The sequence below is a fragment of the Acipenser ruthenus genome, chromosome 37, assembly GCF_902713425.1.
Source record: "Acipenser ruthenus chromosome 37, fAciRut3.2 maternal haplotype, whole genome shotgun sequence".
Classification (NCBI taxonomy): domain Eukaryota; kingdom Metazoa; phylum Chordata; class Actinopteri; order Acipenseriformes; family Acipenseridae; genus Acipenser; species Acipenser ruthenus.
In genome coordinates this window covers 3,511,498-3,526,887 of record NC_081225.1, presented here as the reverse complement: position 1 = coordinate 3,526,887, position 15,390 = coordinate 3,511,498, and the positions used below count along the sequence as shown (strand labels likewise).

The 15,390-nt window shown below is 39.5% G+C and overlaps 1 protein-coding gene across 1 annotated transcript; it reads left to right on the top strand.

Moving 5' to 3' along the window:
- Nucleotides 1-7,309: 7,309 nt before the first annotated feature.
- On the top strand, nucleotides 7,310-12,809 carry LOC131706875 (toll-like receptor 13). The gene is made up of 2 exons (XM_059008772.1): nucleotides 7,310-8,040; nucleotides 9,660-12,809. Exons 1-2 carry the CDS (start codon nucleotides 7,489-7,491, stop codon nucleotides 11,211-11,213), a joined length of 2,106 nt encoding a protein of 701 aa, XP_058864755.1. The 5' UTR covers nucleotides 7,310-7,488; the 3' UTR covers nucleotides 11,214-12,809.
- The last annotated feature ends 2,581 nt before the right edge of the window (nucleotides 12,810-15,390 follow it).

Sequence of the window (15,390 nt, the reverse complement as noted above, 5' to 3'; positions counted from 1 at the left end):
ACCAATCACTATACACCAACATTAACACACGCAACATACAACACATAACACACAAAATACACACAGGGGCGGGCACTTCGTCACATATACCCCCCCCGTGCAAAGCACACATGGCCTCAATGGCCACCTCCCCCCTTAAAAATACAGCAGTCCAGGACAAAGTCTCGGGCTGGGAAGAGAGGCTTCAGTGGGCCCATGGCTGGCAATGCTGTCAGCATCCCTGCCAGTAGTGGCACGGCTGACAGCATGCTGGTCCACTCCTGCAGCGAAACTGCTGCTGGGGAAAGTGGTCTCCTGACCTCTCCCCCTGTCTTTGTAGCCGGTAGCTCCCTTTGGTGGGGCTCCGACCACAGTACTTCCGGCAGCGAAGAAGCTGCAGTGGGAGCAGGTCTCCTGACCTCCCCCACGATCTCCGGCAGCGAAACTGCTGCAGTGGGAGCAGGTCTCCCCCAGACGATGCAGAGCGACAGGCAGCCCCAGGCGATGCCAGACAGGCATCCTTGGGCGAAGCATGGCAAGCATCCTTGGGCGAAGCATGGCAGGCATCCTTGGGCGAAGCGAGGCAGGCATCCTTGGGCGAAGTGAGGCAGGCATCCTTGGGCGAAGCGAGGCAGGCATCCTTGGGCGAAGCGAGGCAGGGAGTCAGGACAGAGGACAGTCCGAGTGAAAGAAATGTGCATCTATATATACTGTTGTGCTGGGATTCAATTACTAATTAATTATTCACTTGAATCCCAGCACGTGAATTAATTCTGTGCAACCCCGTGCTCACATATTACATTTAACCAGCACGTGAAGTGATCTGTGCCCTCCTCGTGCCTAAATACAAATCTACATTTTTAAATACACGTGAAACACAGACCCGTTTATATCCCGTGTACCAATGACTATACACCAACATTAACTCACGCAACATACAACACATAACACACAAAATACACACAGGGGCGGGCACTTCGTCACACACAGTCACCAGTCCTGGGTGCATGCAGTAGTGCTCGTGGTGGGTGAAACTGTTTATTGTTGTGACAGTAGTGCAGTGTTCTTCCGGCTAGTGCTGGCCCTCGGTGACAGCTCCGGAATCGTGTTAGCCGTCTAGTGATTCACAAACAAGACGAATTACACAAATACAAACAAACAAAACACTTACCATACTGAAACAGTGGTTACGGGGTCTCTCACAGTCCTTTTTGGTTCACAAACGCAAACCAAAACGAAGGAACACACATGACCCCTTGGTAAACGAGTGCAACCGCCTCTCCAATCTGCGGATGCCACGTCGTTTCCCTCCGGGTCAATGCGTTCTTGCAATGGAGTCTCGCCCCCTTCCAGGCTGGCCTACTTTCCTTGAACCCTGGGAAAGAACTGTCAGATGAACATAAGAAGAACATAAGACAGTAGCCAATAATATAAAACTCAGAGATTCTATTTTATTGCTGATTACTGCTTCAAATCTAGTCCTTTTTCTGCCTAAGAAACTGCATCTTCTCTCTTGGATTTCCACTTTCCATATCGCTCTGTCTCTATGCTATCCTCCAGTGTCCAATCTGAAAACCAGGCCCTTCCTGTGTGACAACATTACATATCTAAATAGTTATATTTATTAAATGGTTACTTCATATAATCTAATTTTTTCAACATATTGAATTTTTTACCATTTAATATGGTATTTGTTCTGTATATTTTTTCTACTGCAGTTTCTATATATTATTATTATTTATTTCTTAGCAGATGCCCTTATCCAGGGTGACTTACAATTGTTACGAGATATCACATTATTTTTACATACAATTACATTATTTTTTTACATACAATTACCCATTTATACAGTTGGGGTTTTTTTTTCTGGAGCAATCTAGGTAAAGTACCTTGCTCAAGGGTACATCAGCAGTGTCCCCCCACCAGGGATTAAACCCACGACACTCCAGTCAAGAGTCCAGAGCCCTAACCACTACTCCACACTGCTTCCCCGTAGTTTCTAGTACGTTACATAAATATCTGAAAAACCGAAGCATATATATATATATATATATATATATATATATATATATATATATATATATATATATATATGCGCGCAGCAATGTGTAGTATTGGTTAGGGCTCTGGACTCTTGACCGGAGGTTTGTGGGTTGTGGGTTCAATCCAAGGTGGGGGACACTTTTGCTGTACTTTACCTAGATTTCTCCAGTAAAAACCCAACTGTATAAATGGGTAATTGTATGTAAAAAATAATGTAACTGTATGAATGGGTAATTGTATGTAAAAAATAATGTAACAATCGTAAGTCGCCCTGGATAAGAGTGTCTGCTAAGAAATAAATAAATCAGCTGCTCCGAGTTTCATATACACATATGAACATTTATTTTACAAATCAAAACAAGAAAATGTAAGTAAATAAACACCTGAACAGACATCGGTTTACAACATACATATTTATAAAACTGAAATGATAGCAATACATTTTTAACTTTTCAACAGCAATCGGTTTATTATCAGATGCACAAAAGTAACTGAACAACGTCGATAAATAAACTGAGAAGAAAACATTTTGCAGAAGCTCACAGCACAAGAAGTTATAAAAAAAAGTCTAATTTCTTTTTCTTTTTCTTCAACAAATTGGAATACTTCCGTGCCATCTGATCCAAACATCAATTTCATATTTTGTTGCATTGTAAAACTCCACGGTGTCTGGCGTTTATTTTCACTTTTCCTGATGTTAATCGACTGACCAAAGCAGCGCAGCTGGCAAGCAGGCGCCAGCCTTTCAAAAGGCTGATTGAAAAACAATAGACTGTCAGACATTCATTCATTCAGGCAGAGAGCAGAGACTAATCTAATTACAGCTAAACACATTGCAGACTGGTAAATAAAAATAATAAAGTAGAATACCGTTCTGTATAATGAAAATACAATTGTTTTCTGTGTGGCCGTCAATGTGACTGCTCCCGGGGCTTTTAGGTATAATGTAATATATCTCCTTTATTTCTGCACTCCCGCGTTTCATGCTTTGTGAGAATATTTAATTCATATGGACAGAAAGGTACACGAACACGCAGCCCCATATGTGTTACACGACTGGAGAAAATTACATTTTAAAACCAAAAACCGCCAAAATGACCGCCGCGGGGCTTCTAGTGTTAAAGGTGATGAAATGTGTTAAATATCCTTTTTTGACTGTGCGCAATAAATGAAGCCCACTAATCAGCTGTTTTGAGTTTTGTTTATAAGCTGCCCTGATTGCAGAAACAGGAATTTCCTTTTGAAGTAGTTATTAAGTCTAGTAAATAGTAAACCACGTAGGCAAACCCTTTAAGTTCCTCTGAATAGTTGTATTTCCAAATTTCCACTTTAACATTGAGTAAGCTGACAGGCATCACTTAAAACAAAAAGGAACCTGTTAAAAATGTGTTAATTGCATGATAAAATTTGCTGCCTATTCCATTTTTTGGTACCAATCAATGATCATGAGAAAGCATCTTCTGACAATTTAAATAACAGATAACGATTCATTTTATACAAGCTAATTTCTTTGTGATCTTAGCTGGAGTTTATTTTTTTGAGTCAACAGTATAGGCTGAGACATGGATCCAGGTGTAATAAGATGAAATCGTATTCCTTTTCTGATCAAATGAAATGTTGTCACTTCTTTACCTATGAAAGGAATACTATTTAATCTTCCTTCATATAAGCATAAGCATTAGCCTGTGTAAAATATGCAGAGAAGTTTTCAGATTGTCAGGAGTCGCTTTCTCATTATCGTTGATTGGTACTGAAAATCTGCAGACAAGGCAGAAATGTCATTATACAATTAACACGTTTTTAACAGGTTCCTTTCTGTTTTAAGTGATACCTGTCGCCATAAAACATGTCAAAAAGGAAATTCGGAAATAAAACTATTTAGGGAAACTTAAAGGGATCCCCAGTAATTTGAGCCCTGCCATTAGCCTCTTTTGCTGAAGGACAAACATAGGGTATGTTTTTATTAGGGGTGGGCACCAATATCGCTATTTCGATATGATGACGATATCGTTGGATATCGATAATAATTTCCATATCGTGATATCGTTGGATTAAAAACATCATGTATGCTCGCAGACTTATTTTTTACTGCTAATACTGCTAAAAATACAAACGCAGTATAATCAACTTTATTTTATATTAAGATACAACAAACCCTATACATACCAATCATTGTTAGACTCGTAGGCAAACATCACACACAAAGTATTATTTAAACATTTTATTCCATTGATTGGCGTTTTCCTTTTTCTAAGAAACCCGATTAAAAAATGTATTTCAAACATTCTGTAGCTATCAAACAAGAAAAACAACAAATCCACAACCTGTGTCCCCTCTCTCGTGTGCTCTACTCCCTTTTCTTCACCTGTTTCCTCTCACCAGCCAATCCCTTACCGGAAACTATATCCTGTTTTCAGAAAGTGCACGCGTCAACTAATTAAGAAACAGGTCTTTTCTTAAAGGGATACACACCTAAAAACAAACAACACAAAAAACATAATAAACAGGAAAATCGGTTAAATAATTTCAGCATGACACCGTACTTAATACATTTAGATGTGTCGTGCATTTATACGCAGAGAAGATTAAATTACTTCTGGATTGGCTAGCCTGCGCAGTGAAGTATAGAAATATTTCGGTTTTGAGGTGGCTGATGATGGCATGGAATAGTAAAACAATATAACTAGACCTTGTTTTTCTCCATGGATATAGTAAAGCACCACAAAGTTAAAGTAAGTTATTGTTTTTCTTATGTAAATATCTGTTAACGTATATGTATATATGTTTCATTTTGCTTTTGTGTTATTATATTTTTATGTGTTTGGAAGACTTCAATATTATCGATATCGATATTGAAATACGTGCACGATATCGATATACAATTTTCATATCGATGCCCACCCCTAGTTTTTATGAATGTATTGTTTTGCTTCTTTTAAACTAATAGTTTTGATAAAGTAAAATACCTTATATAGCTATCACACCTATGCAACAGCTAGCATTCATCTTAAATACGAGTACTCCATTGTGTCTATTTTTTATTAAACTTTGCAGGATAATATACTTCACCAAATTAGAAAATGATCTATCCTGCCTCTAAGGCACTGTATTTACATATTTTTTTAAAGAAAGGTAAAATGAAATGAGGACATAGTTCTTTTTTTTTGTTATTGTTTTAAACTATTTGTATCATATACAGAACTCAACTATCAATGTAAATATTTTTAAACAAATTAAATTGGCACCAGGAGACCTGAAATTAATGTATTTCATTATTGCTAAAAACAACATAACATGTAAACTTGTAAAATATTTTTACAGTATGAATTTCACAAATGAGAAAATAACTAATTGTGGCAAAGTGGTTTGCAGTGCGCAGGTGTAGAGGTGATGCAGTGCACAGCAATGATTGGAAACAACACAGTTCACTGTTAAACAGCTCTTTATTTGCAGGTAAATAATAATACCTGGCTCTACAAACCAATGTGTATCGCTCAGTTAAACCACGGGGTTCAGTCCCAAAATAATAATGCAGTAATAATAACACACAACACAGACATGATCTCTTATCCAAACAGTGCGTGCTCTTTGTGCAGATGGTGCTGTACAACAATTGTGACACAGTGGTGCAGTGTAGCCCAGGTTCAGTGCTGGCCTTTAGCGACAGCTCCCGGCTAGTGTTAGCCATCTAACAGTGACAAACAATGACAGTTAGAACAACAAAATCAACAACACACAAAACACTCATGGTTATTTTATATCTGTACTCCTTTTACAGGTCCGTCCATAACCACAACAAAAGGAACAGATTGCTCGGCCACATCCCCTGATATACCTTCAGTCCCACCCCCTTCGGTAGCGAGTGCAATCACTTATCCTCCAATCCATGACTGATGCATCGCCTACCGCATTAAAGCGATAACTTCTTGTATTGTGGCTCCGCCCCCTTCCTGGATGGCCGACTTCCAACTGACCCTTGAATGAACTGTCAAACATTCCAGTCCGGGGCACACTGTTCCTGTTATACCATGCCCTCACAGGTCAGGAGGGGAATTAATCCGAGTTAACAATTCACTCTCTGTCACACTAGTTCATAAATTATTTTGTATTATTCACGAACATACATTTCTTAGAGGGTATCTGTGGTGAACTGAAAGTGAATATAGACTTACTCAATAGAAAATATGTTTCCAAATACTTTTGTCATGTTTTACAGCCCTGCTTATTGTTATGATGCGCTATTTTGATGCACAAAGTGTTCAAACCATGACAAGCTTCAGTGCACTGCGTTGTAAACATGGCACGGTAATGTCACATGACAGAGTTGATTTCTGCAATTGTCACCTATAGCTACACACGAAGCAAGACGTTTGCATGCAGATATACAAATATCATGGATGAAGAGAATAATTCCAACACAATACAATGGTGCCTATATGAGCCGTTACTGTTAGACTACAGTAGTCTAACCTCTTCACGCAGCGAGAGCGATGATTCAGACCAGGATAGTCGCCAGTTCGTTTTAGCAGCAGTCAGTGGATAAACCCGGCTGCAATTCTTTGTGATTGGTTGCACATATGAACGTTGACTGTTCAGTAATTCTCCAGATTTGCACAGTGTTGTACAGCCACTTTTTAATGCTACTGGTCATTTAACCTTCTTTAGTCACATAAGTGCCGTACTGTAATAAGTTACATATGGGAGAAACACAGCAGCCTGCATGCAAATACAACATTCTGTTACCAGCACGACAGTGCTCTGGGAAAAAAACGGGACGAAATGAGTGTCCCAAGAAAGGTTCTGGGGACACTGGGACCAGTGTTCCAAAAGTGGGACTGTCCCTTCCACAACGGGACGTCTAGTCACCTTATTCATAGCGTTCACTGAGTATCTGCTGCTTACTATCACAGTGACACCTGCTGTACCCTCGCGTGTCACACTCTCATATATCTACTTGTGAATACAAGTAAACACAGATTGGCATATGACTTGGCGGTCTGGTCAAAATGTCCGCACATTGACGACCCCTGAAGTAACTGAATAATACCTGCTGGTGTGCCTACCACAGTACCACTGTAAGAAATACCACACAGAACAAATGGTATTCATTACATCCACTTGGGGCACAGACTAGCTAAAGCCATATTACACTGTATATCAATACACAGGGGAACCACAGGTTAAAGTAAGTTTATGACAGGAAAAGAGGCATTGTCTTTGGTGAAATTATCTAGGTAAGTGCAAGAATACCTGAAAGCATGGCTAACAAACTTAGATATATTTAACCTCGGCTAGTACCAGATACAGGGCTTTAGAAAGTAAACACATTTCAAAATTGCGTTTGAAAAACTGCACGTATGAGACCAATATACTGTAGCTAATGGAAGTGCACAATGGGTACATTCATGAAATGATGGGTAAAACCACTTTAAGGAAATCTTGTTTATTTCAGGTGAAAGCAGCACAATGCTTCTGTTTTGGATTATGTCCTCTGCTGCCTATCTGATGGCCCCTGTTACCCTTGAAAGCCGTGGTCTCCAGTTGAAAGTTGACACCACATCACTGAACAGAAGCTCTTTCAGGACTGCTTCTCCCAAGCAGTCGCATATAGTACAAGAGGGCAGGCTGGTTAACATCCTTGCAGGGCATCAGAGGAAGGACATGGGTCTTGGCAAGCAGAGAAAGAAACGGCAAGGAAGAACATTGGACAAAAAATACTTCTACACTTCAACTGCACCTCCCACAACAACTTCTGAAACCACTACCAATCCCACTGGATCTGCTGGGCCCATCATTTATCCAACCACAATATTTCTAACCAGCCCTGCTTTTCAAATGACTGACTCCCCTCCAAGCCTCAATGATACTGTAATTTATTACATCAATGAGACCCTCTGTCCAGATAATGCCAACTTGTTCGATTGCATCGGTTTCAACACAACTGAAAGCCGTGAGGACATCTGCTTTTACTTCCAAAATAGTAAGACAATCAACTGTGAAGATGCCAGGCTTGAGAAGGTAAGATCTTTCTAAGGACTACAGAGATGGGGCTGTTTGGTAGGCTGGATACACACTGTAGCACCCAGCTGTGGGGTACAATTAATTATCCATATAATGTAGAGCAGCAAATGAAAAAACAGATCCTCGTAAATCTGAACCATTTGGAAGAACCCTGTTATGATTTGGCCGGAGTAGAGATCCAATCATGTACAAACTCAGAAGAACTTATGACAACATTCCCACAAATTGAGAGACAAACATTTTAACTGTTTGAACTAAGCGTAACAAAAGAGCAAAAACCAAATCCAATTACCAAATTAACAATCAATTGAATCTCATTATCGGACTAGTATCAATTAGGAAGAAATGTTTTAAGTGTATATACAACTGGAGTTGTTGAATCGGCAAGAAAATAGTGCCCAACAGCACTCAAATCAACACTTATCGATGTTTATCGTTTACATAATATTGGACTTTGGTTTCTACAGCAGCTACTGTGATGCATTTCATTAAGATAGCATGGTTCTGATTATTGGTCAGTTTGTACTTCTGGTGTTTGGATTAGCAAGTAAATACAATGCTAAATGAATGAGCTGTAGTTTGAAGCACACAGCATTGTCAATAACCAGACACAGTACATATGTACTTCACCAGTGAAAAATACTTGCATTTTTTTACATTGTATCCAAATGCCTTGTTCTGTGCCAGTACAAACATTTCAGCACTCTATGTTAACTAGATCAGCCAAAGGATGTGTGGATATAGTGCTCACCTGGTAAAGGCACAGTCGTGTAGTGTATAGGGTGTGTCATACAGTCAGGAGAGTTCAGGTTCGCCCTGGCTATGTGAAGTTTGCTGTCTTTGCTGAGGATTCAAAAACTGGCTGTGGTGCTCTTGCGGGCCAGCGAGGCAAAACCAGCAGGGACTGTTTCTCCTCACCATGCTACAGTAGCCCCCTACTGGTTCAGCTCTAGTGGACACATGCAGGGCTGGTCTTTGTTCTCCAGAGGCAGATAGCTCACTGACATCTGCTCTCAAGTTCCTGGGTGAAAGTCCTCCTGAGATGTTGTGGGAAATTGCTGCAGTGAGGGGACGTAATTGGACATCTGGGGAGTAAATTGGGGGTAAAATAACTGAGCACTAGATTTTTAAATAAAAAGAGATGTGGATATACTCCAAGCCAAACAACTTTATGCTAGCTCTGTATATAGAATCTGTATAAATCTGTTCATAAATATAAATGCAAGCTGCATGCAAGCAGTGTGTTCTTGCATCACAACATAATCCATAGTTCAAGCTGCAGTCTCTGTTTTTAACTGTTTCCCACACTTACCTGTATACATTCAGCTTCTCAGATAACAATGTTAGGTATCTAGCTGCTGTGCCTTGATGTCAAAACTACTGGTTAGAATCCATGCTTGTTTGTGTGTTTCCAGTTTCCAAACAAGCATGACTTCTTCTGCAGTTAAAAGAGGAGGAAATGAAATGCAGAAAATGTAGATGGTATAAATCATCCATTTAATAAGCAGGTTAATTTGGAAACGGCTTCATTCATCACAGAGAATATACCTTCTCTGGAGGAAAAAAAAGCTAAATTTAAAAGGAGTAGCTCATTAAGTTTCACATTCTCCTTACAGGTGCCGAATGCCATCCCTTCAGAGACAAAGAACATGATGCTGATGGGAAACCATATATTGAAAATAAACACCAGGACATTTCAGAGGTTTAAGAGTATTGTTTCCCTGGACCTGTCCTACGGCTGGCTGCACGAAGTAGAAGGGAACACATTCACTTACATGCACACTCTGGAGCACCTGACTCTTCAGCAGCACCACTCTGTGCTAATCGTGGGATCCCAGGCCTTCTACCCACTTTATAAGCTGAAGTCTCTGAGAATCGGCAAAATCCAAACACAAGACATGAAGACTATATTCTTTGATCTACGAAATAGCCATCTGGATACTCTGGGTCTGTACAGAATAGATTTTGAGACAATGAGGAAGCCCATGTTTGAGGACGTTGGCCAGTGCCCCCTGAATACCTTGGAAATATTTTCCTCATCCATAAACCTGATAGATGACTCTGCCTTTTCTGATCTGCAGAACCTGAGAGAGCTTCTGGTGAAAGAGTCCTCAATAAAAACTGTTCACCCGAATGCTTTGATGAAACTGCATGCCCTTGAGTGCTTGACCCTAGAGGGGTGTTCGCTGGACCAGATCCCATCTGGTGTCCTGGACTCCCTGACCAACCTGCAGGTTCTTAATTTAAGAAGAAACATGCTGCAGACCCTCCCAGCAGAGCTGTTCAAATACAATGGGAAGTTGCTCCACATCGACCTCAGTCTCAACCGTCTCCAGACTCTGCCCGAAGGCATCTTCAGACTCTTCCCGTCCACTCTTTATGTGAACCTCACTGGGAACTATTTCACTTGCGACTGCAGCCTGGCCTGGGCTTCTTTCTCGGTGAAGTCCCTGGGAAACACAACCAATGCAGAGGATTTCATGTGCTTCGCCCCTGTAGAGCTTCGTGGCAAGCATTTGAAGGATTTTAATCCCATATGCATTCCTGAATATGTATGGTATATTCTCATAGTCATCCTCGGAATGACTGTCTTGTCGACTGTGGTTGTCCTGCTTTATGTGTACCGTTGGAAGATCTACTATCAGTGGTACCTGCTGTTGTCCAAGAGGAAAGACACAGAAGTCTGGGAGAACAACCCCAGGTTTAAGTATGATGCTTTTGTTGCCTACTGTGAGAGGGATTTTGAATGGGTAATCCACGAGTTGATTCCCAACCTAGAGAACAACGCCGGTCTTCCGAACTTGAAGCTGTGTGTGTCGGACAGAGACTGGGACCTGGGAGGCAACATCCTGGACAACGTGGAGAGCAGCATTCAGAGAAGCAGGAGGACCATCTGCGTGATATCCACGAACTTCCTGAAGAGTGAGTGGTGCAAGCTGGAAATGAGCCTGGCACACATGCAGCTCTTCTCAGAGAACAGAGATGTCTTGGTTTTCATATTCTTGGAGAAGATCCCTATTGAAAGGTTGTCCCAGCACCAGAAGCTCCGCAGGGAAATGTGTAAGAAATCCTGCCTCGACTGGCCGGGAGGAGAAACAACTGCTCAGAAAGTCTTCTGGGAGAAACTCAGATCTCTCATTTTCAAAAACACTGTGGTCCAACAAATTTAAACTAAATGAAAAATCTATGGTGGAAACGATTAACAGTGGAAAAAAATAAAAGTATTATGAGAATTTATTTTGTGATTCTGACATAACACATTTTTTATTTGATTATTTTCCATATCCATGCCATCATAAAAATGCTGCAGTAGCACTTTATTTATTATGTTCCTTTGTCAAGGTTAATTTATCAGGAACTAAGCAACACCAGTGTAACAGTAAGCCTGAACAGCTTTACTTCAAGGAAGACTTCTTGACAAACCGTGATCCGGACTCCTTGGCCCTTCAAAGGTCCGGAAGGGCTAATAGGACCATAGTAAAAAGATATTTAGGAAAATGTAAGATTTCAGACAAAATAAGTAATAAAGAATTCATAGAAATTAAGAAAACATTAAATAAACATATCCCAACAAATCAGTAATATATAAAATAACATTAAGAATAACTGAAACTAACTAAATTGAAGCCCTCATCCACCTTAACATAACAGATCTAAAGACTAAGACTAATGCATGCCTTTGTTTCATCTAAAATTGATTATGTAATGCACTTTTTTCTGGTGTCCCAAAACGTGTGGTATCCCACTTGCAGCTTATTCAGAATACCGCCACTAGAATTCTGACTAAAACCTGGATTTGCTGTTAACTTACAAGACCCTGAATGGATTAGCACCTAGTTATTTGCAGGAGTTATCTCCAAACCGCACTCTGAGATCATAGGATGCGGGGCTGCTGGTTATTCCTAGAGTCAACAAAAGCAACACAGGAGAGAAGGCTTTTTCTTGTAGAGCTCCCACATTATGGAATGCTCTGCCTTTGTTTGTCAGGGAAGCTGCTATGTACTGTACAGTGCTTTGCAATACTTTTGTATAAGAAGCGCTATATAAATGCAATAAAGAAATCAATAAAGAAGTAAAGTAACACTGATGTGCTTTATACCTTGGATTACGGAGGCAAAACCGGCAGGGACTGTGTCTCCTCATCACGCTACAGCAAACCCTGCTGGCCGGGTGCCCAGTGAGCTCAAAGGCAAAACATCTGCAAGGCTGACCCTTTGACTTCTAGAGGTCATATCTGCTGTCAAGTTCCTTGGTGAAAAAGGAAGCTGGCTTAGTCGTGAGATCGGGAGACGTCCACTGAACCTTCAGGTCTCCTGAGCCACGTGGGGAATTGCTGCGGTGACAGGAAAAGCAATTGGGCATTCCAGATTGGGAGGAAAATAATAATTGGACACACTAATAAATCTGTGCATGTGTGTGATTAGATAACAGATAACTTACCATATACATGGTAGTTTAAAAGTTGTTCTAGAAATAATTAAGGTACTTCCTCTGTCTGATTGCATCCAGTACAGTTTGATTTGTCGTTAGGAAACTATAAAAGAGTTCCTATTGTAATTTTGGTAACTTATAGCTTTGAAGTAATTTTAGAGAATGTCTTAGATGTAAAACTATACTATAGTACTGGAAAATATCTTCAATAGGAAACTACAAAAGAGTTACCATTGAAATTTGTAACGGTGCTACTAAAATAAATACATTTGGGGTGCCAGGAAGGGAAATACCCTTACCAATAGAAAAGTAATCAAAACAAACAATAACAGAAAAGCAACAAAACATAAAAAAACATGAAATAAGCACCATTACCAGACTACAGATACCAGTGACACAGGGGCCACCTGACCTGCACCCTGAAGCAGAGTTACTATCAAGTAAACAAAAAAAGATTACAATTAATTACCAAAAAACTAAATATACCTGTTTTTGTAATAACAAAAACCAAAAGAAATACAGAGCACACCTAATAAGAAATAACCTTAAGTACCATACTCTAATAAAACTATACCAAGAAATAAAGAAAACAGGACACCAAAGTTCTGAGGCAATTAATAGTTGTATTATTCAATCAGAGCCGCAGCACAAGCCACACAATCACACTCCTAACCCCTACCAATAAATAATTAAGCGTAATGGTGAATTAGCAATACACACTAAAAACCCTAATCACATTTAATTCAGCACCTGGGTTTTTTAAACTAAACACCTAATAACAAAGTATTTATACAAACAAAAAAATACCCGTTATAAACTATATAAAAGTTAGCAGAAAACGAGAAGTCTATAAATAAACAAACAGACAGTCTTAGAAGGACTATATACTTTCTCTCAAATCGTGCATAATAACTAACACAGTATAACGACAAGAGTTAAAGAAGGAGTCATTAGGAACGTAATAATTACAAAAAGAAAAAGAAACAGAAAAACAAACAACGAAAATAGAACAAATACAAGTACCCACTGATTTACTTTCTGGGTCAGCGTTTGTCAATACACACCATTCACTCTGTAGATTTAAATTAACAGTCCAACCCCACTCCTACTAAGGACTGAAGAGACCTCCATGAATTTTGTATCCCGTGTAATATAATCCATCCGTGTTTGCCGCGAAAAACCCATTTAGGAATTCCTCCACATCAGAGTCCTCCACGATGGCATACATATTCACAAGGAACTTCCACTTCCAGCCTCAACCCAGGTAGTCGAAAGCCGAATCTTGTTCATCTACTGAAACGCCGCTTCATACTATTGTGACAAACGTAGAACAGAGTTTAGAATTAAAGATTACTACCCCAGAAAACAGCAGTAACGAAAAACCACAGATGCATCCAGTCCAGCAAAAAAAAGAAAATACCCTCTCTCTCTAGAAAGAAACCGGCGCCTTATTAAGGCTAAAGGGGGCGTGTCATTTATTACACTCAATTTTCTTAAAAGGACAGACACGGAGAACCGTGACTCGTCACAAATTGTTGTAACCTAAGGCATCCAAGTCATTTTTTGAGAATGTCTTTTTGAGAATGTCTTATGTGTGATATCTTTGAAGTTACTTGTCACATACTACAGCTATGGCCAACATTTTTGTATCACCCTATATAATTAACACATTTTGCTTCATAAAGTCGAATGAAACCTGCTGTATAATGTTATGTTAATATATTGAATGACATACCGCTTTGTTGTTTTCCATGTACTTAATGAACAACTGACAAAAAATGTGAAATTTCAAAATCTAACATGAAATACTGTTCAACGATTATGGCATCCAGTAGACTTTTGAGATAACATTTTGTAGTTTCTTTGATTACATGATGTTAAATAAAAGATCTAAATGATGTTCATGTAGTTTTTCTTTTAAAATATTATGTTTCAATTCTAAAATTCTAGGTGATGCTACACTTTTGGCCATAGCTGTAGTGGAGAATATATATACAGACTCAGATATTTCAGGAATGGAGCATTGCCTTTTAGAGCCACAACTTAATCAAGAGTCCTTGCTGTAATTGCATGCAACCTGCAGTTTTAAGCCAAGTGATTTTGAGAAAATCTCTTATAGTTAATTCTATAGAAGTTGCTTTGACCAGTTAGTCAAATGCTATTATTGTTTGTTTTGTCATGTTGCATTAATAAATAATTATTGTTTAAACAAACTGGTCAATAAGTGCACCAGCAAGATTAGACACATAACAGTAGATGAGGAACAGTTAAATGAAAGAAGAAAACAAAATAATTGAAATTAAACACACAAAAAAACTTGTAGCATGGGCTAGTTGATGTACTTAAAGAAAAAAAATATGGACATTCATTTTATGGAAATAAGTCCAAAAAATCTCAACAACATTAAGGGAATTTTATGCCAGTGCAAGAAGTTCATCTGGGGTCCAGTATTCTGTCTCCAATTTATAACGCTGAGCTGGACTAAATACTTATTTTAACAGTAGAAGTTTTAACATCTCTGCTGACAGCGAGTTTAAAACCAGCAATAATGTATTCCTGTCAGTCAGGAAAACTCTTAGAAAAGCAGATAAAGACAAGGCCAGACACCAACCCCCGAATTACCAGCCTGGGTTTGAAGTGTCTGCGGGAAACTGAGGTTCTGTCCCCTGACACCGCGGTCGGATTGGTGCGGAAAGTCTGGTTTGATCGTCAACTTAATCTGGCACGACTTGGATGCAAGGGTGTCTGACAACTAACAAAAACATCTTTTGAGATCCAAAAGGATGAAAACGTACTAGAATATGTGTGCCTCGCATATAATGAGGACACAAACTCACCTCAAGATCCGGCTTCAGTCTCCATCGCAGCTGCTCCCTTTACTTCCTTAGTGTCATTTGAAACTCTGCCCATCATCAC

Bases quoted from the DNA above. Each gene is read 5' to 3' on its own strand.
- LOC131706875 (XM_059008772.1), top strand. From the start codon at position 7,489: ATGCTTCTGTTTTGGATTATGTCCTCTGCTGCCTATCTGATGGCCCCT. The intron at 8,041-9,659 runs GTAAGATCTTTC...TTCTCCTTACAG, and splicing joins AAGATGCCAGGCTTGAGAAG to GTGCCGAATGCCATCCCTTC.